The following is a 26,277-nucleotide window of genomic DNA, read 5'->3' on the forward strand; positions in this document are numbered from 1 at the left end:
TGTATCCATGCAATCCCCCTGCCCAGTGGCAATACACACAGAAACCCTCCAGAAGGAAGATATACATTTTTATACATTATACATTTTTAATATTTTAACATTTAATATTTATCAACCCCTTGCAGTTGGTTAACATTCTTTAAATGGGTTATATTTCCAAAAGATGTTGTTGATAGGTAATCTTCTCGTGAAGAGAAGCCAAGGCAATCAAGAAGAGGAGGGGAGGGGGAGAACCTCAAGTATCCAGACTCTAGGCCAGCTGCTTTGCTTCTTTTTCTTACCCTGTGAAAAGTTTGAAATTGTTTGAATAGTTGTCCCCCCCCCCGCCACCCCCTTGCCATCCTTGCATTCAAGCCCATGTCAAAAGTTCACTGTGTAATTATGATGCCAAGAGGTGAATAATAGTTGAAATTCCTTGTATCAGACTACCCTGCCACAGGATCTGAGTGAATCCTGTTGACTTCAATTACTGCCCAGGAAAGAGGATGGGTCTTCGAAGGGAAGCACACATTCTTCTAAGCTCTTCAGGCATAAGAAATTATTCAAGAGGCAACGGCACCCCCAAACAAGCAGCTGCAGCTCACACTTGACATATGCGAGTCATACCCAGTAGTGACAAATGTTGGTGTAAAGTTACTGATGATTTGAACACCGGCTGGGAAGCATGTAATTTAGCTCGCCATGGTAATTTAGGAAGTCATAAACTGGTGGTGTTTGAATAGGGCAGATGAGTGGAGTGACGGGGTGTCGTAGATTAGGGTAGCCCACTGAATGCAAGACAGGAAAACAACCAGTCCCGAAAGTGAGAGGGTACAGTTTGGTAGGGACAGTGCAGTACTTTTTTCTGGGGGGACGCAGGGGGACGCATACCCCTAAACATTTTGTGAATCTAAGTTTGGCCTCATTGAGGGACAGTATTTCAATTATGAGTAGGAAAATGAATGTGCCCCTAAACATTTTTTTTTGGGGGGGGAGCACAGGGACAGTGTATCCACATATGGATTAAAGATTATGTGTGTCACAGGAACCTGGCAGGATGAGAGAGTGGCTATAAGCTTGAAAAGTCTCTGGGAAGTTTTCACACTGTTCTCAGAATGCTGGCAAGGGATATGGTGGGGGAAATGCTTTCTTTTTAAAAAGAGAGATGCTGTGACTTGGGCCTGGATGGAAGCCATGCCATCTGTCTTGGAATATATTGATTCTATGTCTAAAAGGGGCTGGACTGCAGTTGCTAAGGGCAGAAGGAAAAGGGTATCAATCTACGCTAGTTCAGAGCTACTTTTCTTTATTCCTTTGCGTCAGTCTTTCTAGACAAAGATGACAAGGAGTGATGCTGAATTCCTTAGTGTAGAGGAGTATGTGTGGGTCTGTAAAACCCACAACATCAGTAATGTTCAGAGGAGGTTCTATGCACTCTACTTAACACCACTGAAAGTAGTGTCAATAACTTTTACTTTTTACTGAATCTATCGAAAATGTAACAGGTTTTTTTTAATACTAGAAGCCTATTTTGGCATTACGTAGCATAAATAATAAAAACCATCACCCTCATCATCATCGAATTGTAGTGTTGGAAGGGACCACGCGGGTGATCTAGTCCAACCCCTCCATGCAGGATCTTTTTGCCCAACATGAGGCTCGAACCCATGATCCTGAGATTAAGAGTCTCATGCTCTACTGACTGAGCTATCCCAGGGATATTATATTGCACATCTTTTTTCAGAGCAAGTTATTTTTACTTTTATTGCATCCCAACTCTGGATAGAAATATGAACTGTTTAACAAAAACAAATGCAGGTAAGGTACTCCGTACCTGTCCACAAATGTGTTAACTGTCTTTACCATTGAGCTAAGTGACCCTTGTGGTGCCTTCCAACCCTTCAGTTCTAATTATTATTATTATACTCTACAGCAGGCGTGAAGAACCTGTGGCCCTCCAGATGTTGTTGGACTACAGCTCCCATGATTCCTGACCACTGGCCATGCTGGTTGGGGCTGGTTGGAATTGGAGTCGAGCGATATATTGAGGGTTACATGTTTACCATTCCTGTCCTGCAGGTCAATACCAGGGATAAAGAATTCTGGGAGATTTTAGCTGTTCTGTGCTTGGGACCTAAGCTTTGCTCTGCACACATCTTTGATCTGAGCACTAGCTGAACATTACCACCATGTTAAAATGGGACATAAAGCTCTTTAAAAAGCAATGTCTACACCCAACCGCAGTCAAGTATCGGCAGGGGTGGACTTTGGTAATACGGTGCCCAGAGTGAGGATGAAATTTGGTGCCCCCTCCCGCCCATTTATTATTTTCACAGCAAATCCTTTTGGAACTATTTGTTAAAGAGCCGTCCCCCTCTCACCTTCCATTCTGCACATGCACTCAATTGTACTACAGTGGTACCTCAGGTTACAAACACCTCAGGTTACAGACTCCACTAACCCGGAAGTAGTACCTCAGGTTAAGAACTTTACCTCAGGATGAGAACAGAAATTGTGTGGCGGCAGTGGGAGGCCCCATCAGCTAAAGTGGTACCTCAGGTTAAGAACAGTTTCAGGTTAAGAACGGACCTCCAGAACGAATTAATTTCATAACCAGAGGTACCACTGTATTTTGCACTCCCTTGGCTCAGTGCCCGGGGGGGGGAGCCATTTGTACCACCCTAAATCCATAGCTGTCAACCTTCCCTTTTTTTGTGGGAAATTCTCTTATTCCAGTGCCGTTTCCCGCTGCTTCCCGCTGCTATCTCGGATTGTTAGATATCCCATAGACTGTCCCCAGGACAGGTGAGGCTGCTGATCCCTTATTTTCGAGGCTGCTGATCCCTTTTTTTCAAATCTGAAAGTTGACAGCTATACCTAAATCTGGCGCTGGAAAGTTAGGGTTTGCACATAATTACCTGTGTAAAGCAAAAGGCATTATTTCCATCAACTACCAGAGCTGGATTGGTTGGGAGGCTGTGGAAATGCCAATGGTGTGTTTTGTTTTATGTGCCTGCATCAGCATGGGCATTTGTGTGAGAAAGTGTATGTATGAGTGTGTGAGAGAGAGCAGTGAAAGAGAGGGAGAGAGTGCTTTGTGCCTGAAAGTCTGTTGTGTGCGCGTGCACTATTTATGTGGTGAATGTGCATGTATGGTGAGCGTAGGTGTATATGGTCTGCAAATGGAGTGTGCTTTTATGTCTATGCATATGTACATGCATTGGCCACACTAACTGCTGGCATGCAGCCATTGGAGGGGTGGCTGACCATCAATGCGGCTCTCAAGCCGAGAAATGTTAGCCACCCCGATCTACAATATAAATCAGCTGATTATTATTATTATTATTATTATTATTATTATTATTATTATTATTATTATTTTGGTGGAAGTTGAAAGGCTCAATGCACACTCAGGGGCCATTTATTGCTGTGGAAAGAAGCACAGAAGATACTAAGACTGCAATTTGTTGCTCTGATTAGTTCAAGTGAAAATGTTGATTCTTCTGCTCTCGTGCAGATCACATAAGTGTGATATCTCTCTGTCCCATTTTGGAATGGTTTATGGGGTTTTTAAATTACAGTTTTAGAACAAATAAAAATCACTGCATTTTTTCTGTTTGTTGTAATCTACCCTGGGATCGACCTCATGGTGAAGTGTGGGTTATAAATCTTATTTATACATACATACATACATACATACATACATGTTAATACTGATTGCTGATGAATATTTTTTTATTTGTAGTTTAATTCCAGCATTGTAAGGGTTAATCTGGTAGGTTTGCTTTCACTTTAATTCTTTGATGAGCCTTTAGCTTACAGGTGTGTTGAGCCTGAGTGTATATATTTATGTGTGTATCTTGGAGTAATCCAGCTGCCCTAGAGGGTTGGTTTTTTTGGAGAAGCATTGAAGAAACAAATTTTTTTGGTAAGTTTAAATGCTTCAGTGTGCAAAGTAGTTGCTATTTTATTTGCTTTAAAAAAGTGGCTTTGCAATGCGTTTCTAGTTATACAGCTTCATGAAAGTTTATAATTATATATTTGTTTATATATTTTGTCATATATAAATTATAGCAATAGCAAATATAATATGTGTGTGTGTGTGTGTACACGTATATATACACATTAAATTTACTACCACTATAATTTCTTTTAGGTATTTATGCTTATAAAGAGCTATAATTATAACTGTTGGTTTTACAATGAGAACATGGTGAGTCTTACAGAGTCATCCTATACATAATGACCATGAGAGTAAGCTCCATTGAGTTACAGGGACTTGCTTCCTAGTCAGCTGGTATATAAGTCAACCTCACTTCGTTAGAAGTGTGACTTCTTGATTATGATTGATGGCTGTCTTGCAACAATTCCATTATTAAGGAAGAGGCTGCTGTAATGGAACATATGTCAGAAAACAAAGGCAGAGGAACAATGGCTTTTCCAAAGCCTCTGAGCCCAAGACTTTGACTGAGGCATGTTTTGAATGCAGGTACATATCTAGCAGTCTATGAAGTGACTGCACACACCTCCCAGTACTTTTGTCATCAGCAGCTGCCGCTTAACGACAGTCATATCTCATTTCCTCAGAATGCATTTGAGGTCGTGCACAACGGCATCATCGGGGTCCTTCAGTCTGTAACAGGACTTTGTAATAGGACTCCATTTCTGAAGATTTAGACCTAATGAATAAGTTGTCACTGTGGCCTGGCTTTTGTGGAAAAAAAAACATTTCTGCATGGTTTGGGCAGCACCCTATTTTTGGTAGTGTATGAACACATCACCCATATAGGTTGGTTAAACCGTGTCAGCTGGCATGGAAAGGAAGCAGGGTGAGGCTTCCTGCCATGTGTACATTTACTGTACAAATGTGTGTGTAGTTGGGTTATGTGGGGTTTTTTTGGAAGCTGTCTCATGAACTGAGTCTTTGGGTGAGTTAGGCTCTAGGAAGTTCTGCTTAGGGTGACTGGTGATCGGCAGTGACAAAGACAACTTTATTTTCAGACAGCAGAGGTATTCCAGGTTGCAAAAAGCCTCGTGACACTGGAAAGGCCTCATCCAGAGGTTGAATTCTTTCTTACCCTTCTTCTGCCATGGTCTTCAGTTGAGGGAACCATATTAACACCAGTATTTAAATTGCTGATGTAACCAGTGCTATTTTTTTAAGGGGGGTACTCAAGTGTACACAGTACTGGCACCTCTTTTTACTGTTGTTAAAAAGTGTGGCACTTCCTTCAACAATTTCATGGTTGGTACCAGCACCTATTTTTCGAGAAAAAAAGCAATGGATGGAACTGACCTTTAAATTTTGTGTTGACTCCCAGGCTTTCTACTTGGGTGGGCTAGTGCTCTGGAAGAATAACATAAATTAAGGCTGCAATCCTAGACACTTAGCCAAGGAGGGACTTAACTTCTGAGTTAAGGATAACACTGTAAAGCTCTCTGAACTGTTTCCAACTTTTGCTTTGTGTGCTAGTCAATTCTAAACTTAGCTTTAACTGTCTTCTTGTTGTATTATAGGTTCCTAGACACATTCTTGTCCAAGAATTAGATATGTTTAATATTAAATGCTAATGTATTGAGGTGTCACTGGTAGTTGTGCACAGTAGTGCTGTGAAAACAATGTTCAATTTCATGTTCAGATAAACAGTTTTTTTTAAAGCAGGAATTCAGGCTCAATTAAATGACTCAATATGCTTTCTCTATTTCCTGGAGGAAGCAAATAAATGCAGAATGGTGTGACATACTTATCTACATTTAAGTCATTTCTGTTCCTCTTAAAATAGAGACTGCCTTGAAATTTCCTTAGCTACTGGTGTTACACATGCATATGCTGATGTCATGCAATTTGTTTACAAACCTTGTTACCCAGAGGTTAGTATATGAATTAGCTCAACAATCACTTTCTAGCAGTGACAGTTCAGGCCCTGCTGTTCTACCTAGTAATCTTGAGTCAGCTGACAAAAAGACAGAAATCTGAGCATACCCTGAGATCACTTCCTCAATTTATCCCTAAGTGATTAGTGTGACACCCAGTAGCTCAAGGGTCTACCAACGGCTTAGCCTCCGCTCATGGAAGGCCACCCTTTGAAAACTTTTGCGGTGCGATTTGCATGCAACATTTTCCAAGGAGATTGATGAGTCTCAGCAGGGACGCTCAGGTTTGAACAGTAGTCTTTTCTGGAAGATTGTATGACCAGATTTTTTTGTATTTGTTTTTCTGCTTATACAAACACAAACAGGTATGTAAAAACAGCATGTCATTTAACCATTGGGCAAAAAAAACAAACATCTGATCACAACTTTGTGATTACAATGCTAAGCCCTGACAGTGCTTTGGGGTGTTATACACCTTTTGTGTTTTGTAATAAGGAGGTTGCGTTGCTCTTTGTTTGTTTTTCAGGTGCAATGGCAGCACGTTAAAAAACCAAAGCACAGCTTCCAGGCTTTTGCTTTCAGCTGGAAGAAAGACCTCTGCTTTAGCCCTGCACTTCAGCTGCTTGACAGGCCAGTAGATTTATGCACCATCAGCTGCTTCTATATTAAATGCTACACGCATAGTTAAAATTAGAAGTTAATCAGATCAGGTTTCCAAGAGTGGATTCTGCTATACATCCCTCAGACAGGCCGGATCCATGGCCTGGGCTTCCTAGCGCTAATGGATAGATTGTCTGGCAGGAACACAGACCTCTGCTATTCCGTTAATCCAAAAAATCCGCATCCACTTGCTATCAAAACACCTAATTATGTTTGTGGTATATTTTGAGGCACTGTTGCACTCCTCTAGGAAAGAACTTGCAAAGAAGCAGCACTCTGTAAAAGGCAAAGTGTAAACATGCAATTTGCTTTTATAAAAGATAGTATATTTTACTGTGGATTTAGTGGCCAGAAAGACAGTGTATAAAAATTCAGAGGTGTGTTGTTGTTGTTGTTTTTTTGGGGGAAGGTAGTGGGAGGAAGACAGCAGCTGATGTACAAGCCCAATCTATACAACAACAGGATAGTCATGATTCATTGTTGTTCTCTTGCAAATGCCATATCGGTTCTGGACTTTTACTTTCAGGAATCAGTATGAAGAACAAATACATAGATCACACTCACCTTCATTTCAATTGGGCAGCCATTTGTTTATCTTTGATTCTGAATATTTCAACCTCTTAGCTGAGTGATGATGCCCACAGAAAACTTGCATCCACGGGGTAAACATCGGTTCAATGTAGCCCTCCATATGCTGCAGCACACTGTCCATTATATACTCCAATCTGTTTATTATGGTTCTTACTGGTGCCTATCCTTCATTCTTTGAGCCCCATGGGATGATTGATCAATTCCGATTTTATTAGCTTTTTTTGAAATATGTGCTTGTGAAGAATACATCTAAATTCAACACTGCATCCTCTAAATTTGCAGTGTTTGGTGTATTTTATATTCTCTTTGAATTATTAGATTGTCTCTGCTTGAAAGTGCATGGGTTTGGCATTATTCTTCCATTTTAGTGGCTTTAAGTTGACCTGTTATAAATCCTTGTTTTCTCAAGTTGCAATGTTTTCACATTTGAGGACAGCTGAATAAGTTGTCTAAGTGTCTGAGAAATTAGGTTTTGGACTTATTTAATGACAAGTGAGATAAACCATTTGTCATGAGAGCACATTATGGCAGTGAATTTCACCAAATGCACAGCAAAACATTATTTGTAGACAATTTCCTGTTCAAAAGTGTGCTAGCCCTTCCAAGCCAGTCAGCTAAGGTAGGAAACAATGACCTGTGCTCTCATACAATCTGCAATAGGAGCACTGTATTAACAAAGGACTCTGCGATTACAACCTTAAAAAATAGTCTGTTACAAGATGCTGAAAAACATCTCTCTGTATGCATCAGTGGCCGAAAGTGCTCCCTGTTGCACTTTGTAGAATGATTACAAGTGTTTGCTTCACATTCAGCCATTTTCACAGATCTGTGAAAAGGTGGATAGTATTACTGCAATGTGTTGTGTGCAGTGCCACTCTTGAAGACTTCTTAGAAGCCACAGCAGGTGCGGCTTGCTCCAGTTTAGCAAGTGTTTGCTGTTAGGACCATATCCATATTACTCAATTTCTGCAAAAAGAAGAGACTCTGGCTTCCTACCTGCTTCCGGGTGCAGTTAAAGCTGACATTCCATTAGAAAGCCCTACATGGCTTGTGTTGTAACTCTTGTAAATCCTTGCTCTTGGTGAGCTAATCTAACGGGGGGGGGGGAGGGAATGTAGCTGAAGCTTTTGCAATATAAGGGCTGAAGTTTGATTTGTACAGCCATTGTATGAATTGGTTTACCAAATTGTATATGACAGGAATTGGTGATTACCAAGTAGGGAGGTAGAGCTTACCAGTGGGTTGTACTGGAGAACAAATGGCTCAGAGCAGCAGCTACTAGGTCAGGTGATAAGATTACTAGACCTTCAGTCCCTCACCAAAAACAATTTTGTTGTTGGAACAAAAATGTTTTGATTTGTGGCTCAGGTTGGATCATAGGAAGATGCCGGTATTCCAAATTAGACCATTGGCCCATCTAGCTCTGTATGCCCACACTGACTAGCAGCAGCTCTCCAGCGTTTCAGACAGGGAGTTTTTCCCAGTCCTTCCTAGTGAAGGTAGGGGCCAAACCTGGGAATTCTTGCATGCAAATCATGTCTTCCACCACTGAGCGACACCCCCAAGAATGTACCTGAGTCCTGCTGAGAATATTTCCTCTTGCACAAATTGACAAAGTTTGTTACTTGACAGGGTTATCCACAAGTGCTAGGAGTAGCAGCTGCCGGATCTGTAGAACTAGAACATTCAGGTGGGACCTGCACTAAAACGTTCCATTGAACAGCACTCCTGTTCAAGATGTCAGCAAGCCACATGCTTTTCCAGAGTACTGTACTGCATTTCCCCAACACCACTGCCCAGCAGACATTCATTATGGCCTCCTAATGCATACAGTTTTCTTTGGGCTGTTCTGGGAGCCAGCGTGGTGTAGTGTTTAAGAGCGGTAGTCACGTAATTTGGGGAACCGCGTTCGCGTCTCGCTCCTCCACATGCAGCTGCTGGGTGACCTTGGGCCAATCACACTTCTTTGAAGTCTCTCAGCCTCACTCACCTCACAGAGTGTTTGTTGTGGGGGAGGAAGGGAAAGGAGATTGTTAGCCGCTTTGAGACTCCTGAAGGGGAGTGAAAGGCGGGATATCAAATCCAAACTCCTCCTCTTCTGGGATTCGCACCCCCACCCCCTTGGGTTTTTAAGTACTTCTGCAAAAACTTTGTTTTCCTTAGGCCTGCTGATACCTCCCTCTTGAGCATGGTTATACCAGGTCTGATGCTTGGAGAATGAGTTTTGCTATTAGTATATATGATTTGGTGCCCATGGAAGCTTGCCTTCTGATGCAAATAGCTGTCATCAGGACCATGGAAGGAGAATGGTTGAATTCTCCCTCCTCACCCAGTCCCATTTCTGTTCTCTCTCCTCCCACCTCCTGCCTCAGGCCAGCTGCTAATCAAACTTTTTTAAAAGCATGCACATTAACTGCATTCACACAGTGTTGTGTCATTTCAGACTATAGAATTGTAGAACAGCAGGAGCCACAATGTTTGTGTCAAATAGTAATTCAGGGCTGCTTGTGGGACAGCAAAAGACTACCTCATCCCAGGATAGCAAAAGTACTGAATCATGCTCATAACCAATGTCCACAATCTTAGCAATGTCTCCTTGAGTTACATGTTGGCCTTTATATGGATGGGCGCACCCAGGGTGTGCTGTTTGAATAGGGAGTGGGATTCTCCCCCCACACACACACACTTCTAAGGTGAATTTAGACCTAGCACTTGGCGATGGGTTCTTAAAGTAGCAAATAAGGGTTTCCCCCAAAACTATTTATTTCAGATTTCAAAGTACTTCTGAGCAGTTGCTTAGCCCTGTGAAAGTTTCCTCAACACTTAAAAGATTCTCTGAGAGACAAGAAGAAGAAGAAGAAGAAGAAGAAGAAGAAGAAGAAGATGATGATTCTCTGAGAGACCAAGCAAAGCCTGTTTCTGATGACATTTTGAATATGGCCAGTTTGTGTGGAATTTCTGAAATGTTTATAAAGAGCACAGAACTTGGAAATACTTTATGGCAGTAAGAAAGAACAAAATGCAGGTATTAAAAACAAAAAGCCAGCACAATTAAGGAATCAGTGGCTTTAGAAAAGAAATTGCACACAGAGAATGGACTGTTCCTAACCAAATATCTTTATTTTAGCTTCAAGGATGCAAACATGAAGCAAGCACAAGTCAAATTGTACTAAATAAAAAGTTAATTTTTCTATCATCCTCTATTTGGCTTGCAACTGAGCTGTTCTGACTGGATGTTGACTTTTAAATACCCCTCTGACCTGTTAGCACAAATTTCTTGGCATTCTCTTCTCCCTGTCATAACTTAATGTGGGCATATACCCCCTACATAGTCACACACAAAAGAACATGTTCCAGGGTTTTTCTTGCATCCTTGGGGAACCCACCGACTTTCATTAATTTTTAGAGAAGCTGCTCAGGGAACAAGCATGGAGCAGTTACTTTCAAAGGGGTTGCTGACAGATGAGCAAATAAAAATAGCTGGGGGAGTAGAGATCAAATGAAGAACTCCATAGTCTCAGAACAAACAAAAAAAGCCCCATGGATCCAAGAGTCTATTATTGCCTTGCATTAGTGGTTAATTGACTAAAAAAGGAAGAAAAAGATGTCCTGAAAACCATAGAAGCCATGGAAAGGCACAGATAAGTATCTATCACACCCTCTGGGGTCAGTTATCTCCAGTCCTTAATTCCAGGTATGTGAGATCTAGCTGAGAATATGCAGTGATGAGGAAGATACCTTACAAATTTGCCCCTATTTTCCTAATCTGGATTGTTGTGTTAACGTACAACTAGCTGAACTGAAAACATACTGAAAGTCTACTTGCCTTTCTCCTGGGTGCCAAGTAAGGCCATCTATTTTCCATTTTGTTCCCTTAATCCTCTCCACGTTTAAAAATCTCAAATCCAAGAGAGATTTTATCTTGCACCCCTTTTTAAAAAAAAAATATGGAGAGCCCAACCAAGTTAGTTTTGAGTTAGTACAGTCATGTACCTACCTCTGAGCTCCAACTTCTTACTGGGCCTCTGGATGCATCAGAATACAATTCAAGAATCTGGAGAAGAGAAAGCAGCTACAGGCACTTTTCACATAAAGTTCTTCACAGGTGCTAGTACTGGTGGAAATATGACTGGCAACATCATGTCTGACACTACCAGCAGGCAAATGATGATGATCCAGGAAACAGTAAAGGGCCACCATGAAAAAATTCCCTTGGATTTTTGCTATTGTTGAATGGCTTTAACAGATCTGCCAAAAGGTAAATCTTTGCCACTAGGAGGCTCTGCAAGAATAGGTTCTTAGGAAACATATGGTAATTCTTTACTAAACAACTAAGATCTGAGGGCGGAGAGAAGAACTATCCTCCCTGAGTTACATACTATTGTTTTTGTATTAATTCCATTTTGGTATATGGTTATTTTTCCGCCCCCCCCCCCTTGTCACTGGATGTCTTCCAACAGTGGTTAATTTCCTCTGAATGGGAACAAACATTCTGCGGTGTTTCTAGTGACAGATTTTGACTTATAGCACTCTAAGTCTATGATGTGTAGTTTTCCTACCTATAAACATAGTGTTGGAAAGGGCCACTAGGGTCATCTAGTCCAGCCCCTGCAATGCAGGAATCTTTTGCCCAATGTCGGGCTCAAACCCATGACCCTGAGGTCAAAAATCTCATGCTCTACTGACTGATCTATCAAAATTGCCAGTGCTTAGCTCTCAAATATCACGAGCCTTCTCATGGGATTAGCAGTACAAGTAATGACATGCTTTTAGCAGGCATCTCTATTGTATGCTATGTCTTCTTCAAAGGCAAAATATTCAGGAGCCTTTTTAAAAAGCTGGATCTGTTCTTAAATGCTACCAAATACATTTATAAAAGGCTTTGTAAAAGTTGGGACCTACAAACCTCATGCATTAAATGCTTGCTGGGCTTTCTACATCTCTGTGCTGTATACAGGAGTCTTTTGTGACTAGCATTTAGCACGTTTTAGAAATTCATTTGAGAAAGTTAATTCTCTTCCTTCTTGTCACCTGTCACGTTGGCTCAGATGATCACATTAAGCTTTTACTTCCTTGCTCTATATATTCCTGTTCATCTGTAAAAAAAAATACCAGATGAGCAAATTCTGTAAGAAAATCCTCTTACAGAATTGATTGCCACAGGATATTGTGATGCCTCTTAGCTGACCTCTACTGCTGATTCAGAACTTCTTCAGGGCTACATTTGATTGGGGAAAGACAAAACTCTCTTACCTTAGCAGCCTTGTTGGAATCCAAACTCAGTATAGTAAGGCCAACCACAAATAAAATGACAGTAAAATGTATAATTAAAATAGATTATTCAGTTTAAAAATGCAGCTTTTAGTTCATATTTATTCTGCATCATCAGTGACCGGAACTAATATACCACCACTACGTAAAATATGAAAAATAGTATGGCAACACCAGCCAGACTTCAATTTTGTGTTTTCTCAATGCACTGGAGGCAACTACCTTGCATTTTGCGATTTAAACAAACATGCAGAGTGAAAGACATACTATCAGAGGACTAAGTTCATGTGTAAAATTCTATAGCAAAACTCCCATTTGATTTTATTAGTTTTAGGTGAACCACCCATCTGTTAATGAATGCCTTTGTTCCTTCCCAGTTTTACACTCATGATATATCAAATTCATGAGATAGTAACATTTATGTTACTAAATAGCCCATGGATCTTTTGAAAGTGGGTCTTTTTAAATATCCCTTTGTTTCTAAACGTGTGTCACTAATCTTTCCAACTAATATGTGAAGTATTAAAAATCAAAATTCCTTGTAGATTCTCTCACTGTTGGTAATTAAACAAGGAGATTTTAGAAAAGTGACTTGTCTCTTTGGGTGAATTAAGGAATAGCCATGTTACTGTTGAACTACTTGTAATTCCCTAACTCAGCCTTGAGGCATCTAAAATTGAACCACAGGCAGCACTTCTATCATATTGCTTCTCCAAAAGCATCCTTATTCATTCAACTCCTGTGTCCATTCAAACCTGGAAAGGGATGTAAAGGTAATGTGCATACAACAAAATGCAAGAACCCAAATAGAATTTTAAAGCACTGTACACCATAGATGTTAAGCATGCAGACAATCCTGTTAAAATAGCAATTCAACGAGATTTTTGAATGTGGTTTGCATAATTAATCATATCCATAGTTAGTGGAAGACTTTACAGATGGACCATGTTTATTTAACAGCACAAGACACACCCATGCATTAGAATGAATCCTGTCTTACCTCTTTACCAGGGGGTTTCAGATATTCCTTTTCCCACCCCCACCCTTCACCCAATAGAGTTTATTTCAAAATCTACCAGAAGAAATGTTAGTTGCTACAACAGATTTAATAGGCTGTCTACTTTTCAGATCTCTGGCAAAGTGCTTCATGAACCCTTCATAATATTTTCCTAACCCTCTCTGTATTACATCTGTCCCTGTCCTGGAGACAGCATAATTGTGCAAACATCTCAGCTATTCAGGTAGTCGTCATTATTGTTTGTGTCAACAGCATGATTGGTATGTACCTTATTATAATCTTGGTGTTGGGTTGCAAAGGTCCTCCTCTCTTCATCTGGCTGAGTCTAATTCCGTCATCTTCACTAAGATCTAAAATTACACCAAGTAAAGGTTGCCATTTACGTGGAACACTGAGGTTGCTAAAATGACTCCCTTAGGTACAGTCTATGCTATTTCTTCTTCCAAGGACACAGTCAGGACAATGCAGAGGTTTTTGCCAAAGCAAATTAGAAACTCTTGATGTACAGATATGTGGAGTGAAGCACCAGTTTTGTTTCTCCTTACCAGTTATGAATATGTCGTAATGTTACATTGATTAAGCTGTTCTTGAATAATGTGAAATTATTCAAATGTGATCTTAGCTTCTTGGGTCAATTGGTAGCAGGGTGATTCAACCTTGCATCATCACATTTTTGACAAATCTGATTGTTAAAATTAACCACCAAAGTTTGCTGGTAAGCTACACCCTGTTATAACTTTGTTCCCATATGTGTACAGTACCCAATGGAAACTGAAATGCCCAGCACAAGGTTAGTTATATTACAAGTGTGCTAAAGTGTCTGTGGAATTGAGTTCTTTAGGGTGGCAAGGAAATTGGTTCATTGAGATCTCTCATTTGAGTTATCTGAGAGTGTTCCCACAGCTCAGATTCTTCTTAAACTAGAATAGATCTGAACTGTAGAGAGCCTGAAGAGCTTTTACACCAAGTGATGTATCCAAGTACAGTGGTACCTTGGTTTACGAACTTACGGTAATATGTTCCGGAAGTCCTTAAACAGAAACCGTTCTTAAACCGAGGTGCACTTTCCCTAATGAGGTCTCCCGCCGCCGGTGCCCTTCCACCATTCAGATTCCATTCTTAGACCAAGGTAAAGTTCACAAACCGGGACACTACTTCCAGTTTTGCGGAGTTCGTAAACTGAATAGCTCGTAAATAGGGCTGTTCTTAAACTGAGGTACCACTGTAAGTCCTACTCAGAGCAGACCCAATGAAATTAATGTCCCTAAGTTAGATCTGTCTATCTATTTCACTGGGTCTGTTCTAAATAGGACCAACACTGGAAACAACACCCAATTTTGATATTTTATTAAATTATTCATAAACTGCCCTCTATCCAAGGATTTCACTGTGGAGCATTTTACTGGAATTTGCACACAGCAAAAGAGTGAAAGAAGAAAGCATGTCTTTGGAATGTTGTAACATTCTAAAATAAAGTCAAGACCCAGCTCTTCATTTCTGGTTTCAATGGGTCTTGTAATTTCTAAGGTTACAGTATTGTCATTTTAAGATATTCACCACCATTTTCTTTTATTCAGGCTGCCGTGCTAGGGACCCTTATTTCCAGGAGGTAAAATCCACTTCCTGAAGTAGTAAATGCTATTTGAGAAGTTCAAAGAAATGACTAAAAACATCTTAGGAAAAAGTAGCCCCAAAGTAGACTTTGAAAATTGAGCTATAAACATTTCCATTTAAACATTATCGTGTAATATCCCATATTACATGGTAATAATGTAATCCTGACATGCCTTCCTATGTAGCATGTTTCTTTATTATTATCATTATTAAACCCATCTTTTCTCTCTTGCATTTCTTTCTTGATTACTTTGGTTATCTTCCTATTGTTATTGTTAATCTCCAGTTTTTACTTTTAACGTCTTCCTTTCTTTAGTTTTGCTCAGATAGGGCAGTTTCTACTTTCGAAATTATTTACTGTACTTTCTTAAAGATACTGAGACTATTCATTTCATTTCTGTTCCATACCTAGTAGTTTAGGTATTATTATTTTTATAAAGAATTGATTACTGTAATACTTATAATTTCTAGTTATTTGTTTGTTATTTTTATATCCCACCTTTCTTCTAAAGAGCTCAAGGTGGTGTACACAGTTCTGTCCCTCTTCATTTACTCTCCACAACAACCCTGTGAGGTAGGTTAGACTGAGAGGTAGTGACTGGCCCAGTGTCACCCAGTGAGCTTGATGGCTGAGTGGAGTATTCAAGCTTTGGTCTACCAGGTCCTGGGGCAACCCAGGCAGGTGGGTTGGGAATAATAATAATAATAATACCTACACATACACCCAGTGATATCTGTAATGACAAATCTTTACGTGGCCAAGAGTGCCATCACTGCAATCAGGGAGTAGTGCAAACTCCCGGCAATACTGTGCCACATTGAACTTATCTACAGTATTTAAAGAGCTAACAACTACACGGAGCAGGAGAAAGTGAGGTCACTTCTACACCAAAACATTTAAAGCACACTTAACCAGTGGTGTAGCGTGGGGGGTGCAGGGGGGCCTGGCCACACCGGGCGCAACATCTGGGGGTTAGGGTTAGGGGGCGCAAATCCACGGGTTTGGGGGGCGCAAATTACTTGCCTTGCCCCAGGTGCTGACAACCCACGCTACGCCACTGCACTTAACAGTTGTGGCTTCCCCACAAAGACTCTTGGGAACTGTAGTTTAAGGGTGCTGAGAGTTGCTTATTGCTTTATTTATATATTATATTTGTATCCCACCCTTCTTCCCAAAGGAGCCCGCAGCAGCAAACAGCAACCTGTTAAAACAGTAGAATTTAAAATCAAATTTAAAAACTCACACATTTAAAACAATTGCTTTGAAGCCCCTTACAGAGCTGCAGTGTCTCGAGTGCCCTTAACAAACTTTAGTTATTGGGATTCTTTGGGGGAAGCTATGACTGTTTCAAGTGGTATAAGAGCGCTTTAAATGTTTGGTGTGGATATGACCACAGGCAGAGAACTGGATCGAGAGCTGCCAGGCCTAAATTTAGAGCTCTTCCTACAATGCATGTTTGCTGCAGGATTTGCAGTACAATCAGGGGCAGCTTTTCCTGTCCCTGCAAGACACTTTGGCAGGGATGGGGGCCAAATGTTTCCTGCCAGCTGCACAAATATTACTAGCCATGGTTAAGTCTAGATATCTGCTTTGGTCCAGAATTCTTGGAGGTTGCCTGCGCTTCTAAGAATAACATATGCTTAAAAAAGCTTAATCTCTAGAGCAGTGTTTTCCAACCTTGGGTCTCCAGCTGTTTTTGGACTACAACTCCCATAATCCCTGACCACTGGTCCAGCTAGTTAAGAATGATGGGAGTTGTAGTCCAAAAACAGCTGGAGACCCAAAGTTGGGAAACACTGCTCTAGAGGACCTTTCAAAAAGTTGAAGGGGCTGCAGCATTGTATTTTCACTTATGTTTTCATCCAGTGGTGATACTGCTAGAATTGTAATAGTGCCGTCCTTTCCATGGCATGCTGTCTGCCTGACATTCAGTTTTCACCATCCCAATCTATTAAACTTGCTCATTGGTTCCCCTCAGGGCGAGGGAAGATAAAATGAATTATGTTTAACATACAAGCCTGATTGATGTTGTTTCCTCTAGGTTTACAAGGAAATCCTGACCAAGCTCTTCTCTGTGAATGTCAGCATACTGGCTGGGCCAGAGGAATGTCACAGTAAGTGAAGAAGTTCTCCATTGTATGCATAATCACCCAATAAAAACGTATGTCCGTCTCCCAGTAAGCTGTGCTTATTATTGTTTCTCCCCTGCCCTCAATACTTAGGACTGAGCGGAAAACTTCCAGCCTGTCACTGACCATTGGATCACCAGCCAGTGGAGAGTTTAGCAGCAGCAGCAAAGCATGTCGCAGTTATTCCACTTTAATTCAGCCGTTATCCACTGACCCTCAAAGAGTAGGTTAAACACTTCCTGTTCCCTTTGCATTAATTTTGGCAAAACGTTGAATCCTGCATTGAAATTCCAGTTTGTCTGCATTGGTTTATTCCCCCCCCCCCCCATTTAAAACATGTCTGGCTGGGGTTGGTGTTTTTTTTTGGCATCTATCAATGGGAGGATTAGAAGCAGTCATGTGGCTACCCTGGAGCTTAGCCATTTGTCATATTCTTCCAAAGACATTTAAGAAAGGACAGTTGGATCAAAGCAGCTACTTAGTATAGAGATGGAGAATTCAAAACATCCAGGGATTTAAATGCCTTTCAAGTTGTTGGGGGGAAAGTGTGGGGAGAGATTACATAGGTTTCTTTTTATAAGATTCTGCTAAAGTAAAAAAGCAAATATATTATCAGTGGTAGAATTTTTTGTACACTATATTGACTAGTAGGCAGTTTCAGGCAGCCCCTAGGGAATTGGCTTCCTTGTAAAGAAGTTTTAGAGACATAAATATCTCTTTACAAATGTACAAGTTGTGAATGCAGACAAGCACGCAGGTACCACAAATCCTGAAAGGAGCATGGAGTCTCCCAAAAACAAACATAGCATGCCTACAGTTTGAAGCTTGTTCTTTCCAACTCCCATCCATGTCTGTGTTGTTCGCAAGTTAGTATCCACCAGCCATCAAAAGCAACTGAAGGTTCTTCTAGCCATTAATGACCATTGAATAAACTCATTTAGCAAAAAGCTAAACAAAATATATTTATTGACACAGGCGCATCCATGCGTCCAAATCTACAGCAATCAGCATAATTTGCCAATGTTTCCTTCCTTATTTCAATAGTTGATAGGAAGAAATCAGTTGTAAAAATGTAAAGTATTCTGATGATTTGGTTCTTCATCTGTCAAAGGCAAGAGTTCCTGCTTATTCCAGAATCCCACATTTCTATATTGCAGCTGGAATACTTTCCAAAGGAAAAAGGCAGATCTCCCCAACTGGTGTCCAGCAGATGTTTTACTGGCTGGGATTGATGGTAGTTGTAGTCCAAAACATTTGGAGGGTACCAAGTCAAGGAAGCATATCTAGAAGCTGTGGACACTTAAGTACCAAGGACTAGGTCTGGTTTACATGTTAACAGTCATAATATGATGGTTACCACATAATTAACTATTCCTGTTCAGCAGTTCACAGTGCAAGTTAGTTGATTTCAATAAGTGATGGCAGGTGGCCAAACAATATTTTGCAGTGGCATTTTTTTAAAAAATGTAAGGTGCAGGTGTTAAGCCATTAAATACCTATGTTTCACATTGTGAACAAAATGCTGCAGTCTAAAGTCGCCTCCAGATGAGTGCAATAATAGCATATCAACTGGTGCCAGGTCTACAACATTCGAAGTATTTTCTCCAGATTAGCACCCATTAACTGGCTTGAAGATTATAGCATAGGTGGTTTGGAGGATTATAACATAAAAAAATGGAAGAGAGGTATGCTACAGATCAAGCAGTAACTTGCAAATATTATTTGCATAGCATATTTAATGCACAAAGTGCACTGTAGCAACATCTGTTTCCTCAGTGGTTGTGTAAATTGTTAGCCTTTCCTTACACTTTTACAAATGCAAAAGTGTGACTTGCCCAAAGCCAGGTGTCGATTTCATAAATTTCAGTACTCTAGTTCTATGCCCATCAAATATCTATCTACGTTCTATGTTCTATAAATATTGTTACAACCGCTTTGTAGAATGGTCATTCTATACAACTGGCTAATGCAAGACTTTTGGAAGAGATTTTGCTATCCCCAGGGGCTGCACTGTATGTTTTGAGTCTACATTAGGTCAAGTCCTAAACCTGGGAACAGCACAGGTAGGGGAGGGAGAAGAACCCCATGCCATGCAGGGTTGTATGCTGCCACAACTCCCCATTACCATGACCCTGTGAGAATCCCAGGCTGCTGACCTCTTATGATGCGACAAGCAGATGAGCCATGTGACTTGTTGGAATTAATAGCATTACATTGACATATCTAGGACACACATCTAAAACTTCAAGTGGAGATGCCTTAAAACAGTGATGGCCAAACTTACTCCTCCAGCTGTTTTGGGACTACAATTCCCATCATCCCTGACCACTGGTTCTGTTAGCTACGGATGATGGGAGTTGTAGTCCTAAAACAGCTGGAGGGCCAAGGCATCACTGCCTTAAAATCATAACTCGTTCATTTTCTTCCATACAACTTCCTTTTTGCTTTTTTCTAATAAGGGATTTTTTATATTTTTTATTTTTTGGTATGGAGAGCATAAATTAGGATTATCAGAAGAGAACTGTACCATAGATAACCTAGTGTGCAAACTCCAGATAAAGTTCTTAGAAGTTATTTTTTCCTTTTGTCAGTAATGAACGATATGCAGCTTCTCTAGATATTAAATACGGTGACAGCAATATCTCTCCTTTTTTTTAACATACAGATGCAAAACCCATCAAAAAACCAGACTGGATCCACACATGAAGCTGCCCCTGTATTTATAAAGGTAAGTAGCATAATCTAGACAGCAGCAGCTTGAAGCCAAAGGTGCTGTGGCAGGTGTGGAAGGCATTTTTGCTCACAGGAGGCAGGTTGCTAAATCTCTGTCCCAGGGTTTGACTGCTATACAGTATAGGAAATGGAATGCTGGGCTAGACATCCTTTGCAGGGCTTTTGTGTTAATCTGCTTCCCCTTGGAATCTACCTCCAGATGTCCCCTCTTGTTCAGTGATATCTCTTTGAAATATTCTCCATATTTCAAAAAGTGAAAATCTGCAACTGCTAGAGGTTTTATTTACAATTAAGTAATATACAAATTCTTTTAAGTAATACTGTTCATTTCTTCTTTATTTTGACAATCTCTATACCGTTGAATTACAAAAATCTATAAGCAGTGTACCGCCATGGGGTGAGCTCCCGTTGCTCGGTCTCAGCTCCTGCCAACCTAGCAGTTTGAAAGCACGTCAAAGTGCAAGTAGGCGTTTCCGTGCGCTGCTCCGGTTCGCCAGAAGCTGCTTAGTCATGCTGGCCACATGACCCGGAAACTGTACGCCGGCTCCCTTGGCCAATAAAGTGAGATGAGTGCCACAACCCCAGAGTCTATCACAACTGGACCTAATGGTCAGAGGTCCCTTTACCTTTTATAAGCAGTGTACAAGAAAATAAAAATCCAATTCCAAACTGTTGATCCCCAGTTTCTCTCTAAGCAAAGTAAGTGTGGGGAAGTCTTATGTCATGCATATTTACAGTACTTTTTAACTCCTTCAGGGTCTTCAAAACATTAGCACTACCAACGGCCAGCTAGTGGTGTTTGAATGTCGAATACGGGCATCACCCACTCTTCAAGTTCACTGGTACAGAGAGAACAATCAAATAATCGATTCTGCAGACTTCCGAATATTGAGAAAAAGTAGGTTTTCTGATTTTTAAAAAAACTTCTGTATCTACTACCCAAATTTCCAATTTCAATTCATAAAAGAAAAAAGATTATTTCTATCCATGGAATTTAACAAATCTAAACAAGCTGTAGTCTGCAAAAATGTCTCAAGTTTGTGCAGTGTTCGGCAAATCCTGTTGAATCAATGAGACTTAAGCAGCCAATAGTTGAATAGCACGGTAAACCTAACAATGAAATATCTACTTGCTGAGCAAAATGCAATTAAATATTACAGGCTTCTACCATGAAACATGTAGTCTGATACTACACGTTTACTCAGATCTCATTGATGTTTCAAGGAAAATACACTATTGGATTAATATACGTATGACTGCATTATAACCAGATGTTTATGGGGTTTTGTGACTGCTGCTGAACTGCATCTCTCCTGTTGGTGTCCATAGTAACGTCTAGTAAAATAAATACATGACTGTCCTGTTCAGCATTTCCCCATTCTCTGCAAGTACCAGTCAATGAATGGGAACAGGGATAGAGGCATGCTGAGCCAATGCCTTTTCATGTGTTTTCTTTTGCTAAGGAGAGTTTTAATGATATTGGGAAGAGACATGTAGATTGGCAGCAGCCAGATGTCTGCATAATATCTAGTTAGCCCCTAAAAAGCTTTTATATTGGCCTTTTGGTAATGTATCTTTCAAAAGTGTGGCCCATGACCTTAGGCTGTGTACATGTGACATTTTATTCTAGAATCAATGGAGACTAAGTATTTGTTTTTTTCTACATAGTCTACACACAATCTAGATTTTTTTGCCCTTGAAAAGCACTTCTTGAGAAACCAGTTTATTTCTGAAAATAAAAGCTCACTGCAGATTTATTCTACATTACCTCAGTGTGTCCATTTGAAACAAGATCAAAATAGATGCAGGTGGTCTTGAGTCTTGACAGTAGGTGTGTGTGTCCAAAGGTGCCCAACGTTGTAGGTAGCGTATAGCAAGATCGCAATCTCCATTTTAAGGGGAAGGTTTTCAAACACATATCATGTACCCTCTTTGGACAACAAGATCTGAAATCAATCTAGATTGTTTTCAATGAATCCAGGGACACTTTTCAATGTCAATGGATTTTGTATGGGGACTGATTTGTAAATCCAGGGACTGTCACTGGGAAACGGGGACGTCTGGTAACCTTAATCTAGATTAAAAGCATGTGGAGGACAAGCATGTCTAATTCCAGACTGAGAGAAACTACATTTTTGTGCTGCAAATGAATTAATGTGCCCACACATTCTTGATTTCTAGTTAATTAAGACAGAAAGAATGAAGAAAATTGCTCAAGCAAAATTATATGCAAATGTCTCCGTCTACCACAGTGACGTAAAACAACAATTAAACTATTGTGTATTCCTGTTGTTTTGGGGCCTAATGCTAGCCTAGGGTTGACAGAAATCTAATTTTCCTCTATAGCCTCATGGAAGGCCAACAGGTCTAGTAATGCTGGCAAGGAAATAAGTGCTTAGTTGTATCTTAAGGTTCACAGCTTGTGTCTTTCAGATCTTCATTTTCAGTAGGCTTCACTAAACTATTAAGATCAATAGTCTTTCCATTGATTGAAATGCAGTACAGATTGCACTCTTGGTATAATTTGATTGAAACCGAAGGTCAAAACCTAATAGTATTGACTATTGTTTAAGTGTTTGCTTAAGTGGCTTTGTCCCAAACCGTATTTGATATGCAGTATAAGCTGAGGCACTGGAGATCAGTACTGAATAAGAGCAGCAATCTAACCTCTACTCTGTGCTTTTCCCAGACTTCAAGCACGCTCTCTCAGTTTCAACTCTTTTCCAACAATGCATCCCTCCTCCAGCCTACCTGCTGGAGGTAAAAACAGGTGGGAATGTGCAACCCTGGGGAAAGGAAGTGGGACAGTCATTAAAATGAGAAACAAATGGGTTGTATTGGATGACAAGAAGCACAGATTATAAACTGATAAGAAGGCTATTATGAAATGCTAAGCCTGCATGGCATTTCAAACTGCACCAGTACCAGAATCAAGCCTCATCTCGTATGTCCCTCATATTAAATGACATTCCACATACATCTTCAAGAGGCTCCACTGACAGATGCGTTTTTCATCAGTAGGACTATCAGTATAGTATATTTATTAGGTTATGTATCTTGCAACAGTATTTACTAGTGTGTATTCAGCTTGTTGAACAGCTCTTACTGCTAGGAACTTTGTCCTGAGCATAACAATTAAGCCATTGTCTATACTGATGTTCGCTCTCTCTGTCTGTCTCTCTCTCTCTCTCTCTGTGTTTCAGAGGCTTGTTCATCCCTGACCCCTGGTAAGTAATTCTAAAGGACTAGGAGGGAACTAGTTGCTGAAAACCAGGCACATCCAACAACTAGTGACCCCAGATGAGAATGTGCATCCAGTCAGTACAATGAGGCTTAGCTGAGCGCAGCAATACAGAAGTGTCCCTGCATCAGTTACAACATGCACAGAATCTGCTTTGGTGTGCAGATATTTCTTGCTGCATCTGAGAGATATTGCTCAGCAAGCTGTATGCTGTATCATCAGTAAGAAATTCTGCAGCCTTCTGTGTAAAAGTGACACAATAGCAAGCAACAAAGTGCACATAATACTCGACTTCTTATATGCCTGTAGCCTAGCTGTACTAGTAAAGAGGTGTGTTGGTGTCTAGCTCAATGCTTTTAAGTCAGTCCCATTTAATTACCCATTAACATTAAATTACTTAATTACTTAATTTAATTACTTGAATTAGTTTACTCCCATGTAAGTATACCTTGAATTGCAGTGGTATTTGTACACAGAAAGTAATAATTTGTGTCATCCCTTCACAGCCGTTTTCATGAAGGCAAACCACGTTCTACATTCACCAGCCTGCATTTGTACGATGGCCTCCTGAGTCCATTCTCAAAGGTTGAATGGGGTTAACGTTTGCAGAGGCTTACATTTAGATTAAACACACGTATTCTTGCTGTTGTAAAGGCTCTGCAGTTGCTATTTGATTAGACCTTGCCTATTCATTTTATTTTGTCATAATTGAATTTGTTTAAAATCATGAATTATTTTTTGCGAACTGCCTTAGGAAAGTAGTCTTACTTAATATTGTGAACAAAGTGACAACAGAATCTGCTTCAAATTTATAAGAATAACCATGCCTTAACTGCCAGAATAAACCATGAACTTCTATAGTGCTGCCTTTTTACCCGAGAAGTACTTTCTTCCAGCAATAAAATCTCAGTTCTATGGAAAATTAGGTCAATTCCCACTGGTAGTATGGGAGAAATGGTAATATGGCAATGTTTAAAAATTCATTTTTAAGTGTCTCATTCAGCTATTTCCTCCTTCCAGAGGAAGTTTGCACCTTAGTGATTACAGAAGCATTTCCTGAAGATTCTGGAACATTTAAATGCATTGCTGAAAATGAGTTTGGTGCAGTAGCCTCCAGTGCACACCTTTTTGTTTCCCAAGGTAATTGCAGATTCTTCTCCCTCTCAGTTTTGGTGGGAGGGTAGGATGCTGTTTCTTCTCTGGAAGGATGACTTCTATTTCCCGCTCGTGCAAAACAGCGTTATTTAAGCTTGGAATAGCTTGTTGCCAGCTGTGCAGCACAGCAAAATAATCAGACTATATATACACAACCTGAAAGCTAAAAATGATTGTTTTTAAATATATCTAGTGAAGCTTTAGACACACAACTTGCCTGGTCTAAAAACACTTTCTGAAAACCAAGTGCCTGGAGCATGGGCAGGCAAACTAAGGCCTGGGGGCCGGATCCAGCCCAATTGCCTTCTAAATCCAGCCCACGGATGGTCTGGGACTCAGCGTGTTTTTACATGAGTAAAATGTGTGCTTTTATTTAAAATGCATCGCTGGATTATATGTGAGGTATAGGAATTTGTTCTTTTTTCCCCCTTGAAAATATAGTCTGCCCCCCCCCAAGGTCTGAGGGACAGTGGACTGGCCCGTGCTGAAAAAGTTTGCTGACCCCTGGCCGAGAATTAACGGAGAATTAACGAAGGGCGTGTTAAGCAGTTAACATAAAAGCTAAGCAAGCCTTGCATTGCTCAGTACTGATAGCCTTGGACTTCTATGCAAGTTGTTCTGAGTTTTCCAAAGAATAATATGTATACTTTGCTTTAATTAACTAAATCTAAATCAAGGCATATCAATGGAGATTTGTTTGGTGCAATTCAAAGACAGTACAAGACGCTTTTGTGTTTCTTTACGGTCCCTAACGTTCTCTTTTTTTTATTTCTTTAAAAGCCTGCTCTTATTATTGGTTCTGGATTCTGTAATGGATTCCACAAGGATTCCCATCCTTAGTTTCTCTCTTTTCAGATAAGAACTGTCAGTTTATAAATAGTTTTAGTTGTTTTAGTTTCACTCAAAATATGCAAATCCTTTTCATCAAGAAGATACGGTGGAATTTCCCTGATGAGTAAAGAGATTAGAGAGTTACAATATGGCTCTTTAGAAATCACTTTCCCACCCCAAACTAGACAATAATACAATGGTGTGAGTTAGTGCTTTTGGTTTTATATCTAAATTGTGCTTTTCAGGAACAGAGGAGATTGAAGGATTTGAAGTGGCTCCCTCACTGTCAGCTACACCAGCCACAATGAACGTCCTCTCTACACCAAACAGCCAATGTGTAGGAATGGGAAGTGATGTAGACAACAAACCTTCCAGTGTTACGCTACAAAAGTCTTCTGGCTCATCAAGTCCAGAGGAACCTGCAAGTTCCTGGTGGCGAAACTATGGTGACGAGAGCAAGGATTTTAGTGACATTTATGAAGAAACTTCAGATAACTCATATCATAGGTAAGTCAAAGCAAAGATTCTAATGACTCTTCTGCTCAACTGTAGGAACTGCTTCCACTATAAATCACTGCAAACAATACCCTCCCCCTCCAAAAAATTACCCCAGATCTATAGGATATGAATTTTGGATATGGATTTTGGAAGCACAGTTTCTGGTTTGCCTGCAGACAAATTGACCTTCTAGTCTAGCCATGCAATTGCAGAGGCAGCTAGCTTTATATGCTCATTGACATTTTAATTTGGATGAGTTATCCACAAAAGTCAGGCAGGTTGTTGAATAAAGTAAAGGGTAAAGGGACCCCTGATCTTAGGTTCAGTCATGGCCGACTCTGGGCTTGCGGTGCTCATCTCGCTTTATTGGCCAAGGGAGCCGGCGTACAGCTTCCGGGTCACATGGCCAGCATGACTAAGCCGCTTCTGGCGAACCAGAGCAGCTCACGGAAACATTGTTTACCTTCCCGCCGGAACGGTACCTATTTATCTACTTGCACTTTGACATGCTTTTGGACTGCTAGGTTGGCAGGAGCAGGAACCGAGCAATGGGAGCTCACCCCGTTGCGGGGATTTGAACCACCGACCTTCTGATCGGCAAGTCCTAGGCTCTGTGATTTAACCCACAGCGCCACCCATGTCCCATTGTTGAATACAGAACCTTTAATTCAGTGGTAGGGTA

At 40.5% G+C, this 26,277-nt stretch overlaps 1 protein-coding gene and 1 long non-coding RNA gene across 17 annotated transcripts in view; one reads left to right on the forward strand and one right to left on the reverse strand.

Moving 5' to 3' along the window:
• MYOT (myotilin) overlaps nucleotides 1-26,277 on the forward strand; it is a 54,488-nt gene that overhangs the window by 4,604 nt on the left and 23,607 nt on the right. For 7 of the 14 annotated variants that reach the window (XM_081893461.1, XM_081893459.1, XM_081893458.1 and 4 more), the window contains 7 exons: nucleotides 17,050-17,122; nucleotides 17,231-17,360; nucleotides 19,803-19,865; nucleotides 20,627-20,768; nucleotides 23,074-23,097; nucleotides 24,132-24,251; nucleotides 25,343-25,604. In XM_081893461.1, coding sequence (XP_081749587.1) covers nucleotides 17,050-17,122; nucleotides 17,231-17,360; nucleotides 19,803-19,865; nucleotides 20,627-20,768; nucleotides 23,074-23,097; nucleotides 24,132-24,251; nucleotides 25,343-25,604 — 814 coding nt within the window. Of the gene's footprint in view, nucleotides 1-5,986; nucleotides 6,219-6,379; nucleotides 6,484-17,049; nucleotides 17,123-17,230; nucleotides 17,361-19,802; nucleotides 19,866-20,626; nucleotides 20,769-23,073; nucleotides 23,098-24,131; nucleotides 24,252-25,342; nucleotides 25,605-26,277 lie in introns of those variants that run through there. The other 7 variants (XM_081893460.1, XM_081893462.1, XM_081893465.1 and 4 more) reach the window with 7 other exon arrangements.
• On the reverse strand, nucleotides 3-13,616 carry LOC309360163. Of its 3 annotated transcripts, XR_014163940.1 has the most exons (4): nucleotides 11,102-13,616; nucleotides 8,678-8,773; nucleotides 7,078-7,930; nucleotides 3-282 (listed from the first exon to the last, which is right to left on the reverse strand). It is a non-coding gene; the product is annotated as an uncharacterized lncRNA (long non-coding RNA). The 3 variants fall into 3 exon arrangements; XR_014163941.1 differs by lacking the exon at nucleotides 3-282 and having other exon boundaries at nucleotides 6,813-7,930; XR_014163942.1 differs by lacking the exons at nucleotides 3-282; nucleotides 7,078-7,930 and adding an exon at nucleotides 8,347-8,403 and having other exon boundaries at nucleotides 8,573-8,773.

Source organism: Podarcis melisellensis, assembly GCF_964234715.1.
Source record: "Podarcis melisellensis genome assembly, chromosome: 2".
Taxonomy (NCBI): domain Eukaryota; kingdom Metazoa; phylum Chordata; class Lepidosauria; order Squamata; family Lacertidae; genus Podarcis; species Podarcis melisellensis.